At 40.7% G+C, this 16,808-nt stretch overlaps 1 protein-coding gene and 1 long non-coding RNA gene across 3 annotated transcripts in view; one reads left to right on the top strand and one right to left on the bottom strand.

Annotated features, from left to right (window-relative positions):
* LOC133537955 (uncharacterized) overlaps positions 1-16,644 on the top strand; it is a 34,658-nt gene extending 18,014 nt beyond the window's left edge. Inside the window, exon 4 of the long non-coding RNA XR_009802896.1 lies at positions 15,761-16,644. This is a non-coding gene — a long non-coding RNA (uncharacterized LOC133537955). The remainder of the gene's footprint in view (positions 1-15,760) is intronic.
* LOC133537954 (vang-like protein 1) overlaps positions 1-16,808 on the bottom strand; it is a 73,648-nt gene that overhangs the window by 26,997 nt on the left and 29,843 nt on the right. For both annotated transcript variants that reach the window (XM_061879143.1, XM_061879144.1), the window contains exon 3: positions 15,744-15,918. In XM_061879143.1, coding sequence (XP_061735127.1) covers positions 15,744-15,918 — 175 coding nt within the window. The remainder of the gene's footprint in view (positions 1-15,743; positions 15,919-16,808) is intronic.

Raw genomic sequence — 16,808 nt, 5'->3', positions numbered from 1 at the left:
TAGTGCACCAGTCGAGGAAAATGAGCAAACTACATAAATAACATTATGTAATTTGATTTTGACATTCTTTTTTTATATCTTGATAGATTGAAAAATAAAACTGATGATTGATGAACATTATCACGTAACTGATTCAGAAAGTATAAATAACGACAAATAAAGACAAATAGAATACTATTAACCACAACATATAAGTGTAAAAAAAAGCCCAACAACATTATAATTTGTCCATTTTCCGAATGTGCATCTTCTATTTTTAAACAAGGAAAGATGATGAGATGCAGCTGCACATAACAAAAAAAAAAAGGTTTCTTAGAATTCTGGTTGAAATATGGTTGTGTCAATTCGGTAATATATTTAAAAAAAAAAAAAAGAAGAGGAACAAATTTTAATAATAAATAATATACATATATAATTTAAAAAACTACCCAAAAAATAATAAGAGAACATTTTAGACGAATGGGAACAAGTGCAAATATGCAGCAAGACTTAACACAATTAACAAAACTAATTCCAAAGAAACTTTACAGCAGGATGGTGCATGGTAGTTTGGTGAGGATTTGGTTAAAGGTGCAGACACAAACATGTATTTCTGCTTTTTGAGTCAGTGGCGCTGCCCGCCTGTTCGCCATCCCCCTTAAACCAGGGAGTATCCTGCTTACTAAAAAAACACAAACATGCACCCTACCTATCAATCAATCAATCAATACTTATCTTTATAGCCCTAAATCACTAGTGTCTCAAAGGGCTTCACAAACCACAACGACATCCTCGGTAGAGCCCACATAAGAGCAAAGAAACCTCACCCCAGTGGGACGTTGGTGACAGTGACATTGATGACTATGAGAAACCTTGGAGAGGACCGCATATGTGGGCAACATGTAAACAAACTGTTGCGTCACAGACCACACTATGGTGAGTTCAAGAACTGCCAAATTTAGTAGGACAAAACGATCTTCACCAACTACTCTTATCAAACATACTAAAAAGTGGGCTTTCTAACAATTGCGAAGGTTTGTATCATGTTTGTCTTCAAACAAAAAACATACTAAAACAAAGAAATGTTTTATCCCCCATTTTTTTCCATTTTCAATCCTTTTTTAAAAATGCTCCAGGTACCCACTAGGGCGGCGCTGAAGACCCGAGCCGTTGGTTGCTGACCCCCTGATCTAGACCCATTACATTTTTAGCCGATCAGCATCACACTGGAACATTGGCCTAGTGGTTAGAGTGTAGATCGGTAGGTTGTGAGATCAAACCCCGGCCGAGTCATACCAAAGACTATAAAAATGGGGCCCATTACTTCCCTGCTTGACACTCAGCATCAAGGGTTGGAATCAGGGGTTAAATAACCAAAAAAGATTCCCGAGGCGCGGCCACCGCTGCTGCTCACTGCTCCCCTCACCTCCCAGGGGGTGATCAAGGGTGATGGGTCAAAGGCAGAGAATAATTTTGCCACACCGAGTGTGTGTGTGTGAGACAATCATTGGTACTTTAACTTTAACTTAACAATCGTTGTGCAACTATTTCTCCAGCAAAGAGTCAGGTGGCTGTCATGCACTGTTGCCGCTAAACAATAACTAAGTGACACAGCTAATACACTGCAGCCATTAACCTCCTAAGAGGATTAATCCCCGCCCCCCTCCAAGATGAACTCTGCACTAATCAGGCTGCTCGGCTGCTACAATAATGCAAAGAATGCATGGGGGCTGTAAAGAAAGGAATAGACCTTGTCAGAGAGAAAGACTGATACTTCCGTCAATATGGCCGCATGTACACACTGACGACACAACACAACACGACACAAGTAAGTTTCATCAAACAAGACAACATGCCATAACGACCTTGGATCCCTCAGGCGGTACTGCATCACAAACCAACATCAGTGTGTGAAAGATATCACCACATGGGCTCATCTAAGATGGACTGATGCAAAGTGGAAAAGTGTTCTGTGGTCTGACAAGTACAAATTTCAAATTGTTTTTGGAAACTGTGGACATTGTGTCCTCCCGACCAAAGAGGAAAAGATCCATCCGGATTTTTATAGGCGCAAAGTTCAAAAGCCAGCATCTGTGATGGTATGGGGGTGTATTAGTGCCCAGGGCATGGGTAACTTACACATCTGTGAAGGCACCATTAATGCTGAAAGGTACATACAGGTTTTGGAGCAACACATGTTGCCATCCACGCAACCACTTTTTCATGGACGCCCCTGCTTATTCAAGCAAGACAATGCCAAGCCACATTCTGCGCGTGTTACAACAGCATGGCTTCGTAGTAAAAGAGTGCGGGTACTAGACTGGTCAGCTTGTAGTCCAGACATGTGTCCCGTTGAAAATGTGTGGCGTATTATGAAGTATAAAATACCACAACGGAGACCTCGGACTGTTGAACAACTTAAGCTGTACATTAAGCAAGAATGGGAAATAATTCCGCCTGAAAAGCTTCTAAAATTGGTCTCCTCAGTTCCCAAATGTTTACTGAGTGTTGTTAAAAGGAAAGGCCATGTAACACAGTGTTTTTTTGCCATGTGTTGCAGCCAATAGATTAAAAATTAAGTGACTCAGTTCGAACATTAAATATATTGTCTTTGCAGTGTATTCAATTGAATATAAGTTGAAAAATGATTTGCAAATCATTGTATTCTGTTTTTATTTACCATTTACACAATGTGCCAACTTCACTGGTTTTGGGTTTTGTACAGCACTTATCCTGTATTAATACCTTAATAATGATACCATTCTGTATCACGATATGATTACAGTAACACTCTTGCTGTATCTAATGCATCATGATGCAATATTATTAAGGTTACAATACGTGTATGTCATATTATTGTTGATACAATGGTTTGCTGTATTAATAACGCAATACAATGATACCATGTCATAGGTTATCACAGAGTATCATGTCAGTCACGATACAATCCTTTTGAAGTGAAGTGAAGGCGAGTCGAGTAGTGACGACTCTCGAATTCGCCTTTAACATTTTTAACTGTTAAACGCCTTTCATAACTCACTGGCTTTGATATATTTCCTTTGTTTGTTTCGATAAAGTAGAAAACACAGTAATTTGTTTTTTTAGTTGCAATGTTAAAATTTATTTACCAATTTCTTTTAAATACGGCACGTTTTGTGGTACATTAACATGGCTTTGATGACTGTAACCGAAGAGTGGATTAGGAAAAAATTGCGCCTAAAACATCCACGCCTTGGTAACATTGTCCTTCACTTACTACAAATATACATATTTATAACTGTTAATAAGTATGGAAGTCAGTCTTTTGGGAAAAAGTGTTTATCTTCGATAGCGGTGGCTATTCTAAGGATGTTGTGAGAAGCTAGCACATTGAAACTATAACTGTGTTGTTTGTGCCATTTGTTATTGTTCTATATGGAGGTTAATTTGTGTCATACAAAATCTTTTTTGACACTGAATTTATGTAAATTAATTTTAAAAAATCAAACTAAGCTGACTATTTCATTACATCTTCATTTAAATTCCTAATTTCATTTAATTTAGTGGGTCTTGAGTTTTAAAGCAAAACTAATTTCGGCACTGAAATTTTGTTTACACTAAATTTCCATACACTTTTTTATAACACATATATTTAAAACACTGTAATCTAACAAACTGAATTTTTAAACATCTACAATTAGCTCACAAGTCCAACCAAATCATACTAAAAATTTTAAAAAAATGTAGGGACGGCGTGGCGCAGTGGTAGAGTGGCCGTGCGCAACCCGAGGGGCCCTGGTTCAAATCCCACCAAGTACCAACCTCGTCACGTCCGTTGTGTCCTGAGCAATACACTTCACCCTTGCTCCTGATGGGTGCTAGTTGGCGCCTTGCATGGCAGCTGGCGCAGTGGGAAAGTGGCCGTGCGCAACCCGAGGGGCCCTGGTTCAAATCCCACCAAGTACCAACCTCGTCACGTCCGTTGTGTCCTGAGCAAGACACTTCACCCTTGCTCCTGATGGGTGCTAGTTGGCGCCTTGCATGGCAGCTGGCGCAGTGGGAGAGTGGCCGTGCGCAACCCGAGGGGCCCTGGTTCAAATCCCACCAAGTACCAACCTCGTCACGTCCGTTGTGTCCTGAGCAAGACACTTCACCCTTGCTCCTGATGGGTGCTAGTTGGCGCCTTGCATGGCAGCTCCCTCCATCAGTGTGTGAATGTGTGTGTGAATGGGTGAATGTGGAAGTAGTGTCAAAGCGCTTTGAGTACCTTGAAGGTAGAAAAGCGCTATACAAGTACAACCCATTTATTAATGTTCAGTTCAGTTTCAGTTTATTTCGAACACGCATACGATACAATGTATAAGGCGGTATAGCTCGGTTGTAGAGTGGCCGTGCCAGCAACTTGAGGGTTCCAGGTTCGATTCCCGCTTCCGCCATCCTAGTCACTGCCGTTGTGTCATTGGGCAAGACACTTTACCCACCTGCTCCCAGTGCCACCGACACTGGTTCAAATGTAACTTAGATATTGGGTTTCACTATGTAAAGCGCTTTGAGTCACTAGAGAAAAGCGCTATATAAATTCATCCATCCATTCCATCCAAGTATCTGTATACTCCAATAATGCTGTAATAGTTGTATTCATATGCAAATAACTCAGGTCTGATATTCCCTTAAAAGACAAGAGTAGATTATTGTGCTTTCGCTTTAGTCGTAGCCAACGTTGCCAGGAAACCCAATCTGCTGCCCTCTGGCACCGAGTCCCAACATCCAACGAGCCCACAAAGCAGCGAGAGACGAGAGCGCTGCTGGCATCATATGTCACAAACATGCGTGTGAACATGCCGGAATATTCCTATCAGCTTTCCTCTATCTGATCTAAGCCTCCAAGAATGCACAGGAGCCCGTTTGTGTGAAGAAGACCTAAAATGCCGCTATGGACAGAGGCTGAGGTGATAGACGTGCTTGGCTGCGGTGCCACATTTGTCCGCAGGGCGAACTCGACTACAAGAGCGCAGATTATCTTACGGTGTGGACAATGGACGGAAACTACAAGCTGGCAGTCACATGACATCCTGGAATGTGGCTTTCTTTTTCTAGGAGGCAGAGGGAGTGGCTGGAGTCATAGGTTGAACCTTTAGAATTTCTTAGAAGCGTGTCAACGGATTCTTTCTATACACACACTAATTAACAATGTCCCTGCTGTAGGTACACCTGTGATCAGAGGGGTGCTTACTTACATTGGACCAAGATCCAGATGTTTTCTTAGCGCTAGGAGCCAATATTGTAAAAATGTTAACTAGATTAATAAAAACATTTCAATATATAAGCTGGGAAATTCCCACAGAAATTGTTGAATGGGCCTGCTATCTATGATGTGAACCTATACTATATTGATATACTCGATATATTGCAGGTTCGATATAGTGATATAGAAAATGACTATATCGTGTAGGGGTGGAACGGTACACAAAAATTTCGGTTCGGCACGTACCTCGGTTTAGATGTCACTGTTCGGTTCATTTTCGGTACAGTAAGAAAACATCCATCCATCCATTTTCTACCGCTTATTCCCTTTCGGGGTCGCGGGGGGCGCTGGCGCCTATCTCAGCTACAATCGGGCGGAAGGCAGGGTACACCCTGGACAAGTCGCCACCTCATCGCAGGGCCAACACAGATAGACAGACAACATTCACACTCACATTCACACACTAGGGCCAATTTAGTGTTGCCAATCAACCTATCCCCAGGTGCATGTCTTTGGAAGTGGGAGGAAGCCGGAGTACCCGGAGGGAACCCACGCATTCACGGGGAGAACATGCAAACTCCACACAGAAAGATCCCGAGCCTGGATTTGAACCCAGGACTGCAGGAACTTCGTATTGTGAGGCAGACGCACTAACCCCTCTGCCACCGTGAAGCCCAGTAAGAAAACAACAAAATATAAATTTTTTGGGTATTTATTTACCAAATTTGTAAACAATGGCTTGATCCTTTTAACATTGGGAACACTATAATAATTCTGCCCACGTTAATCCACATTAAACTGCCTCAAGTTGTTGCTCAGATGAAATAAAATGACACAACTTTTCTTCTACATATAAAAAGTGCAACATTAAACAGTTTTCAAGTCAACTCATCATGCTTATTTTATTACAGCATTGGGGAAGCCTGTAGTTGTTTTTTATTATGTAAATGTTATATTTTTATCAACATGTGATAGCATGGACCCTGCCATTCAAAACTAGGCTGCTACATTACTAATGATTAATGTAACTATTGCTGAAAATTCACCCCTGACCACCATGGAGTTTATGTAGGCTTTATGATGCGCTTAAATTATTTTATACACTATCAAAGACAGAAACTCTTCATTTAATATAATGTCCTTTTTTGCTGCTTCAACACCTCAATCAACACTGTCCGTAACACACGCACACACGCGCCCGCACACACACACACACACACACACACACCGCAAAATGAGTTAACGTTTCGCTAAAAGCTAACTACCCTTCACCTAAAGCCAGGACTGCGAGTGAGCTGAGCTGCAGTTTATTTCTAGAAGGTCAACATCATAGTGATGTTTAGAAAGTAGTTGACTTGGAATATAATTTGGGGAGAGTGAGTTGCTCCCCTGCTAAAGACCTATCTGCTCGACATCGACACTGAAGCCCTGACGACATGCGCTCTGAATACGCATTGCCGATTGGCTTTGTATGTAACCAATCAGATGGTTGTGTGGGAGGGACAATGCAGGGTGCTGTGTACAGACAGAGGCAGAACGGAGCGGAGCAGCTTGTTAAGACTTTAGCATAGGCGGCTACTTCATATGTACGTGTTGAACTCGTTCGGTATTCCTCCGCACCGAACCGAAACCCCCGTACCGAAACGGTTCAATACAAATACACGTACCGTTACACCCCTAATATCGTGATATTCGAGTATACGTTCTCACGCAGTTGCTTTTAGCTGTGGGCATTACACTGCATGCATTTCTCACTCTTTGTTGTCTCTGCTTCTCACAGAGACTTAAAACAAGAGCTCCTTTTTACATACGTCACATACTGACGCGCGCGCAACGTAACACGCCCTCGCCGAGCAGAGAGGTAGTGATACGGGTAACGTTAGCTGTGGAGTTAACGGAGCGGTGTGAGTGGTAATCCGAGAGAAAGAAGGTGCGAATCTGGTACCAAATAGAGGAGGAATAATTAATTCCCAAGAAAAACAGCACTGGGTTCATCATCTGGCGGTGGTTTGGCTTTTAAGTGGGAAGATGTTTTACAAGTATGCTGCAAAAGCGTTGCTACAAAAAGTAGCAAAATTGCTAATGTGTAGCACCGTTTGACAAGTCACCCACTAGAGAACGAAGAGTGCTTAAAACTCTGCATGTCAACATCTCCAGCCGGTGCCACACCAATAAAATGCCCAAGCAACCATTTCCACATGTACACCGTATAAAAAAATAGTCAACAACTAAAGGAGATAACGTCCGCAGGAACATACCACATAGTGAAGGACATACCCAGTATATTTCCTATTATGCAGCTCTATCTTATTTGACAAGTATTGAAATATCTTGTGTGACATCACGCACAAAGGTGCACTTTATATGTTTTGAATAGATGTAGCGTCGTTCTGTACAAAAAGTACACTTTCATTTAGTGTTGTTTTGATATGTCATCTTAGTGACATCATGCACAAAAGTGCACTGATAGCTTGATTAAAAATGTCTGACAATCTTGCATTTTCTTCTTTGGAAATGACATGAATGTTTGAGCCACTACTTAATAAGTGTTAAATAAATACAGTTGACTTAGTTGTGATTTCCCTCTCTGCATGAAAGTTTAAAATGAGCATATATTAATGCAGTATGAACAACAATTTTGTAATGTAGACACATAGAATCATCATAGTGCTGTGATTATATGCATCAAGTGTTCATTCAAGGCTAAGGCAAAATATTGAGATATATATCGTGTATTGTGACATGGCCTAAAAATATCGAGATATTAATAAAAGGCCATATCGCCCAGTCCTAACCTATATCTTACTTTCATTGCTTTCTTTTGGACAGTTGCTTTAAAGACAAATGTAAAATTAGCTGGAAAAAAAGTTAGCATGTTAATGTTATAATAATATATATTTTAATGTTATCACGCTAACAAAGAAGCAGTTAGCATACTTACATTATGTCAACAAGTGAAGTGAATTGTGAAGTGAATTATATTTATATAGCGCTTTTCTCTAGTGACTCAAAGCGCTTTACATAGTGAAACCCAATATCTAAGTTACATTTAAACCAGTGTGGGTGGCACTGGGAGCACGTGGGTAAAGTGTCTTACCCAAGGACACAACGGCAGTGACTAGGATGGCGGAAACAAGAATCGAACCTGCAACCCTCAAGTTGCTGGCACGGCCACTCTACCAACCGAGCTATACCGCCCGTATCAATACATATGATTTTTAGGTTTAAATGTAAAAAAAAAAATGCTCAAAAGCTAGCATAAAATGTTAGCATATGCTAACATAAGATTGGTTTGCATACTTGCGAAATGGTGCCAATGGTCTTAAAAGGTTTTTAATGTATGAAATTAGTTAAATTGCGAGCATTTTGCTAACGATGGATTCTGATGCGTCATCTATGTTGCTGCTCCTCGATCTTAGCGCTGCTTTCGATACTGTCGATCACAATATTTTATTAGAACGTATCAAAACACGAATTGGTATGTCAGACTTAGCCCTGTCTTGGTTTAACTCTTATCTTACTGATAGGATGCAGTGTGTCTCCCATAACAATGTGACCTCGGACTACGTTAAGGTAACGTGTGGAGTTCCCCAGGGTTCGGTCCTTGGCCCTGCACTCTTCAGCATCTACATGCTGCCGCTAGGTGACATCATACGCAAATACGGTGTTAGCTTTCATTGTTATGCTGATGACACCCAACTCTACATGCCCCTAAAGCTGACCAACATGCCGGATTGTAGTCAGCTGGAGGCGTGTCTTAATGAAATTAAACAATGGATGTCCGCTAACTTTTTGCAACTCAACGCCAAAAAAACGGAAAAGCTGATTATCGGTCCTGCTAGACACCGAACTCTATTTAATAATACAACTCTAACATTTTGCGATGAGGTGGCGACTTGTCCAGGGTGTACCCTGCCTTCCGCCCGATTGTAGCTGAGATAGGCGCCAGCGCCCCCCGCGACCCCAAAAAAAGGGAATAAGCGGTAGAAAATGGATGGATGGAACTCTAACATTTGACAACCAAACAATTAAACAAGGCGACGCTGTAAAGAATCTGGGTATTATCTTCGACCCAACTCTCTCCTTTGAGGCACACATTAAAAGCGTTACTAAAACGGCCTTCTTTCATCTCCGCAATATCGCTAAAATTCGCTCCATTCTGTCCACTAAAGACGCTGAGATCATTATCCATGCGTTTGTTACGTCTCGCCTCGACAACTGTAACGTATTATTTTCGGGTCTCCCCATGTCTAGCATTAAAAGATTACAGTTGGTACAAAATGCGGCTGCTAGACTTTTGACAAGAACAAGAAAGTTTGATCACATTACGCCTGTACTGGCTCACCTGCACTGGCTTCCTGTGCACTTAAGATGTGACTTTAAGGTTTTACTACTTACGTATAAAATACTACACGGTCTAGCTCCATCCTATCTTGCCGATTGTATTGTACCATATGTCCCGGCAAGAAATCTGCGTTCAAAGGACTCCGGCTTATTAGTGATCCCCAAAGCCCAAAAAAAGTCTGCGGGCTGTAGAGCTTTTTCATTTCGGGCTCCAGTACTCTGGAATGCCCTCCCGGTAACAGTTCGAGATGCTACCTCAGTAGAAGCATTTAAGTCTCACCTTAAAACTCATTTGTATACTCTAGCCTTTAAATAGACTCCCTTTTTAGACCAGTTGATCTGCCATTTCTTTTCTTTTTCTTCTATGTCCCACTCTCCTTTGTGGAGGGAGTCCGGTCCGATCCAGTGGCCATGTACTGCTCGCCTGTGTATCGGCTGGGGACATCTCTGCGCTGCTGATCAGCCTCCGCTTGGGATGGTTTCCTGCTGGCTCTGCTGTGAACGGGACTCTCGCTGCTGTGTTGGATCCGCTTTGGACTGGACTCTCGCGACTGTGTTGGATCCATTATGGATTGATCTTTCACAGTATCATGTTCTCATATGTTCTCATAGTCATCATTATCATCAGTATCACAGTATCATGTTCTCATAGTCATCATTGTCACCGATGTCCCACTGGGTGTGAGTTTTCCTTGCCCTTATGTGGGCCTACCGAGGATGTCGTAGTGGTTTGTGCAGCCCTTTGAGACACTAGTGATTTAGGGCTATATAAGTAAACATTGATTGATTGATTGATTGATTTAAACTTAGCAAACTAAAATAGGAACAGTTAGCATGCTTTCTGTACAAGATGATACCAAGTATCAAAACTCATGTATTTTAGGTGTTATACACACAAAATTTGCAAAAAAACTCCATCAAATGTAAGAATGCTGATATTAGCATGCTAGCACGGCAATAGTTAGCATGCTTACAAGGTGGTGGAAATTACCAAAATCCATGATGTTTGGGTTCAAACGTACACAATTTGCTAAGATAAGGGAAATAATAAAATAAGACAAGTTTCAGTGTGAAAAAAGAAATATGGTATTAAAAAAGGCAAACAAAGACCATTTAAAAAGTACAACATATAAATAAATAAAAAATAACACAATAAAGGTTTAAAAGAGTTGAGGTGTCCAAATTGTATTAGTAAAATTAGAGGTAAATAATAAAGTATAATGAAAAAATTAAAAAGTTATGCAATGAGGTGGAGACTTGTCCAGGGTGTACACCGCCTTCCGCCCGATTGTAGCTGAGATAGGCACCAGCGCCCCCCGCCACCCCAAAGGGACTAAGCGGCAGAAAAATGGATGGATGGATGGAAAAAAAAATGTTTTTAATAATATTTTGCCTGTCAGCCCTTTTCAAGCATCATTATTTAGCGTGTTATATATCATTAGTTTCACCAGAAAAGACCCTGAAAGGCAACACTTTGATGACAAGAAAAAGTAATGCAGCACATCAGCCTTGTTAAACCGCAGCTTGTTTTCCTTTCTAATAGATTTGATAAGAACAAATAAGCCTAAATAAGCATGTTATGCAGCTGCTGGATGTTTTGCTTACATCCAAAAATTGGGAAAATGATTTTGCCATCCAATATAGCTGGTAAAACTCTGTCTCCCCATATTGTTAGTATGCACTACGTCAGGGGTTCTCAACCTTTTTGATCTCGGTGCCCGAGGCCCACTAAAATATTAAAACTGAATTAGTAATCTTACTCCTATTTTAATGATATTCAGTGATTATATCTAACCTACTCACAGTTTACAACCTTGTCAAATGATATGAAACCATGTGTTAATCACAAAGATTTGTATTTATTGCATACATAACCCTTAGGTTTAGGTCAGGCTGATTAGAAAATTAAGTACTAACCAAATATACTGCATAAGGAGGCACAATGACAAGAAATAAATAGACATACAGCTATGTTGTGCTAAAATAAACTAAATTAATAATGAATATGTTTCTTAACTAAACTGTCGATAAAATTAAAGTCCATATGAAAATATAGCCTCACCACTTTAGTCATAATTTTTGCGCTTCTCTATGACTTTAGCTCCAGACGTCTTCTGTTTGTCGTGTACAGAGAGAGTATGGCCAACTCCGTCATCTCCTCAATGATTGGTCAAAAGGCACACACGTGATTACAGAGCGCCATGTTTGCTACCAACTTTGAGGTGATGTTTGCTACCAACTACAATGTCTTGTGCCAAGTAAACATACGACAGAAGGAACACACAGAAGCTACTAAAAATAATAGCAGAAGAAATTAATATATTTAAGAGATGGTTTGACAAAAACAGACTATTTGGTAAAAGCAGAAGAGAAAGTCAAAGACAAATACTTATACACGGACATTTGAAGTGTAAAATAAACCAAATTTTGGGTTTGATGATAGCAGTAAAAATGAACTGGAAATCTCATAAAAATATACAACATTAAGTGGAAAGAAATATGTCAATGAATAAATCAAAATATGTTCTAGACCAAAAATCACTTGATATTCTCTACTGCTCGCCAGTGTTACCGTATCTGAGCTATAGTGCAGAAATATGGGGATAAAACTACAAAAGTACAGTTATTAACTTACAAAAAACAAAGGTGAGTTAGAATAAGACATGAGTGATACATACAGCGGTTACAAATACATTGGAGGCAGACACCACAGTTGACATATTTCACACAAAATTCACCATTTCTCAGTGATTGATCGTCCAAAGTTAATAAAGTAATGAGGGAAATGAGTTAATTTATTGATCGTTCTGTGTATTTTTTTTGTTTATTAAGTTGTCTGTGCCTGTTGGTCACGAAACACTGCAGGAATGTAGCAGCAGAGTGCGTCAAATACGGCCGCAAAATTACACTTCACAAAATAAAAGCATGTTTTGTTGTAAGTTTATATATTTAGAAATATATAAAGACATATTATTTTGGTTTAATTTGTTGGAAAAACTAACATCAAAACGACAGCAATTGCATGCAACCTGGCAAAGCCGCACACGTCCTTGGTAGCAGTCATGGTGCCTCTCGTTAAGTTGGCCATATTGTCTTTATACACGACTTTGGTCTGAGATAGTCAACACTGCCACAAGTGGTGAAAAATTGTATTACAACTGAGTACCGCTGCAGCCCATATGGACCAAATCCTATAAAATATTTTTTTGGCAGCCCTATTGTTAAGAAACACTACTCCACATTAGGGTTGTACGGTATATCAGTATTAGTATAGTACCGCGATACTAATGAATCATATTAGGTACTACATCAACTCTGAAAAGTACCGGCCCCGCACCCCCTTTGTTGTCACGTCGTGTCATTGCTGGTTTACGAGCAGACGAGCATGTTCGGCAGCACACAATCACGGAGTACTTACAAGCAGACACAGTGTGTAGACAGAAAAGGGAGAACAGACACATTTTGGCTTAAAAACTAACGATAAAGGTGACACTGAAACGCCCTCAGGAAGAAGTGCTTTAAGACATGGCTAGCTAGCTAGCGGCTAAAGTCCATTCGCAGTCGGCAGTGTTTTAGCTACTTGTGAATCACTAATCCTGGCCTCTGTGGCGACAAATAAAGTAAGTTTCTTACAAGTATCATCCCTGCAGGACGAGGCATAGCTCAACATGCTTCACTACACACCGTAGCTCACCAATGTCAAAATGTAAACAAATGCCATTGATGGATTTACACCTAACATCCACTGTAATAATACCAAGTACAACAGCGTATCTAGTCAATACTACCATGATTACAATCAATATTTTTTCGCATCAAAAAAATGTTTAGAAACTGAGGAAATATTTCCCTGGACACAGGAGAACTTCGAATATGATCCTGTAACTACCGTATTTTTTGAATTATAAATCGCTCCGGAGTATACGTCGCACCGGCCGAAAATGCATAATACAGAAGGAAAAAAACATTTATACGTCGCACTGGAGTGTAAGTTGCATTTTTGGGGGAAATTTATTTAATAAAATCCAACACCAAGAATAGACATTTGAAAGGCAATTTAAACTGAATAAAGAATAGTGAACAACAGGCTGAATAAGTGTACGTTATATGACGCATAAATAACCAACTGAGAAGGTGCCTGGTATGTTAACGTAACATATTATGGTAAGAGTCATTCAAATAACTATAACATATAGAACATGCTATACGTTTACCAAACAATCTGTCACTCCTAATCGATAAATCCGATGAAATCCTCTTCCTCGATGTCGCTTCTAAACAACTCTGCCAACTCCAAAGGTATGCGCCGTTTCCTCTTGTCGTTTTTTGTGAAATATCGGTGTCATTTTTGTTCAGCCCTTCTCAGTTTTTATAAGTTACCGCCAACGATGAAATTATCCATTTTAATAGCTACGGCAGTAGCATATAGCAGTTAGCATTCCATGACCCACAATGCACTTCTGCCATGACCCTCCCCCGCCGAATTCTTATTGGCTGACGTGTGTGTGACGATTGCTGACATTTTCTTCGTCTCTTCAACGAATGAGATAAATAGTATTCCATCCATCCATTCTTTTTCTACTGCTTATTCCCTTTGGGGTCGCGGGGGGCGCTGGTGCCTATCTCAGCTACAATTGGGCGGAATGCGGGGTACACATATCAAATAACATTATTCGATATTTTACGGTAATGTGTTAATAATTCCACACATAAGTCGCTCCGGAGTATATGTCGCACCCCCGGCCAAACTATGAAAAAAACTGCGACTTATAGTCCGAAAAATACAGTACTTGGAATCGCATCGATACCCAAATTTGTGGTATCATCCAAAACTAATGTAAAGTATCCCAAAAACAGAAAAATAACTGATTATTACATTTTAACAGAAGCATTTAAGTCTCACCTTAAAACTCATTTGTATACTCTAGCATTTAAATAGACATCCTTTTTAGACCAGTTGATCTGCCGCTTCTTTTCTTTTCTCCTCTGTCCCCCCCTCCCTTGTGGAGGGGGTCCGGTTCGCTGACCATGGATGAAGTACTGGCTGTCCAGAGTCGAGACCCAGGATGGACCGCTCGCCTGTGTATCGGTTGGGGACATCTCTACACTGCTGATCCTCCTCCGCTTGGGATGGTTTGCTGTGGACGGGACTCTCGCTGCTGTCTTGGATCCACTTTGAACTGAACTCTCACGGCTGTGTTGGAGCCACTATGGATTGAACTTTCACAGTATCATGTTAGACCCGTTCGACATCCATTGCTTTCAGTCCCCTAGAGGGCGGGGGTTGCCCACATTTGAGGTCATCTCCAAGGTTTCTCATAGTCATCATTGTCACTGGCGTCCCACTGGGTGTGAATTCTCCCTGCCCACTGGGTGTGAGTTTTCCTTGCCCTTATGTTATGTGGGTTCTTCCGAGGATGTCGTAGTCGTAATGGTTTGTACAGTCCTTTGAGACATTTGTGATTTAGGGCTATATAAATAAACATTGATTGATTGATTGATTGAGAAGTGTAGACAGAACATGTTAAAAGAGAACGTAAGCACATATTAACAGTAAATGAACAAGTAGATTAATAATTAAATTTCTACTACTTGTCCTTAATTATTTTGACAAAAATGGAATGGAAAATGACACAATATGTTACTGCATACGTCAGCAGCTAAATTAGAAGCCTTTGTTTGCTTACTTACTACTAAAAGACAAGTTGTCTTGTATGCTCACTATTTTATTTAAGGACAAACTTGCAATAAGAAACATTTCTTTAATGTACCGTAAGATTTTTTTGTTAAAATAAAGCCAATAATGCAATTGTTTTAAGTATCGAAATAATTTTGGTACCAGGACCGGTATAAAAATATTGGTATCGGGACACCACTACACTACATCATAATAAAGATGAATACATAGTTGTATTCTAATGCATAGACTGCTATACTATTTTATCATGTAGAAGACCCCTGTTGCACAAGAGTGAGCAATAAATCCTTTGACCTACTTGATCCTTTGACACCATTGTACGTACGTGCGTGTGTGTGTTTGTGAGTGTGTGTGTTGGCCAGTGTGGCACTAAACCATTACAAAGGTTGCAGCAAAGCATTTCACAACAGCAAGACTGGGTCATGTGATTATTCCAGATAAGCATTGTGATTACAGCACAACCATTAAACCGCTCATGTCTACACTGTGGATTAATACCTGGCCCTCTTCACCAGGATCCGACGCCGCCGGCATGGGCTCTCCTGGCAATGGCTCGCCGTTGTGCACCGGAGAATCCTGGGAGGACGTCTCTGGAGGATTAATGATGACGGACTTTTCCGAGCGGCTGCTGTCTTTACTGCTGCTAGCCTTGTGGCGCTCTCGACCTCGCTCGCTGGATGAAAGACACGTACAGAAGAGCACGTGAGGTCAAGGAAATGTCAACACAAGCGTGGGACACAGCATTAGGTACGCCTGCACAAACTAATGACTTCCGCTACAAGACAAGTGGGTTTTGAAGCCTTTCATCAGTTTATGGGTTGTGTCAACACCTCGGACAAAATAATTGCAGACATGGAACGTTCTCGTCAAGGGGATCATGTATTAAGAGTTGTGTGGATTTCCTACTAAAAATTGCCGCTCGTTCAAATACAGAAAATATTGTACGCAAAAAAAAATTCAGATGATGCACGCACAAATCCATTTCTTTGTCACATTGCAAATTAACCTGGAATTCCGGGATCCCGGACGTCTGGCATGTTTATATTAAAAAGATTGCAAACCAAACAATACATGATTTTTGCATTGAAAATTCTAATATAAACCCCTATTAATACGCAATTCCTATTTAAAGTAGTCATGTGCCTGAGATCTACACACCCTGCCCAATCAAAATCTAGCAAACTATCGTTGTTGTACCTCCAAAAACTAAACAGGCTGAAATCCTTTGATTTCAGGGGGGCGGCATAGCTTGGTTGGTAGAGTGGCCGTGCCAGCAACTTGAGGGTTGCAGGTTCGATTCCCGCTCCCGCCATTCTAGTCACTGCCGTTGTGTCCTTGGGCAAGGCACTTTACCCACCTGCTCCCAGTGCCACCCACACTGGTTTAAATGTAACTTAGATATTGGGTTTCACTATGTAGAGCGCTTTGAGTCACTAGAGAAAAGCGCTATATAAATATAATTCATTCCACTTCAAATAAAAATGAAATGGTGGGGTTAGGATGAAGGTGAAGAAGAGGATGGATGGATGGATGTGAGAAAACATACTGGAGGTGAGTGTTGTC

Source organism: Nerophis ophidion, linkage group LG19 (assembly GCF_033978795.1).
Source record: "Nerophis ophidion isolate RoL-2023_Sa linkage group LG19, RoL_Noph_v1.0, whole genome shotgun sequence".
NCBI classification, from domain to species: domain Eukaryota; kingdom Metazoa; phylum Chordata; class Actinopteri; order Syngnathiformes; family Syngnathidae; genus Nerophis; species Nerophis ophidion.
This window is presented reverse-complemented; position numbering and strand designations above follow the sequence as displayed.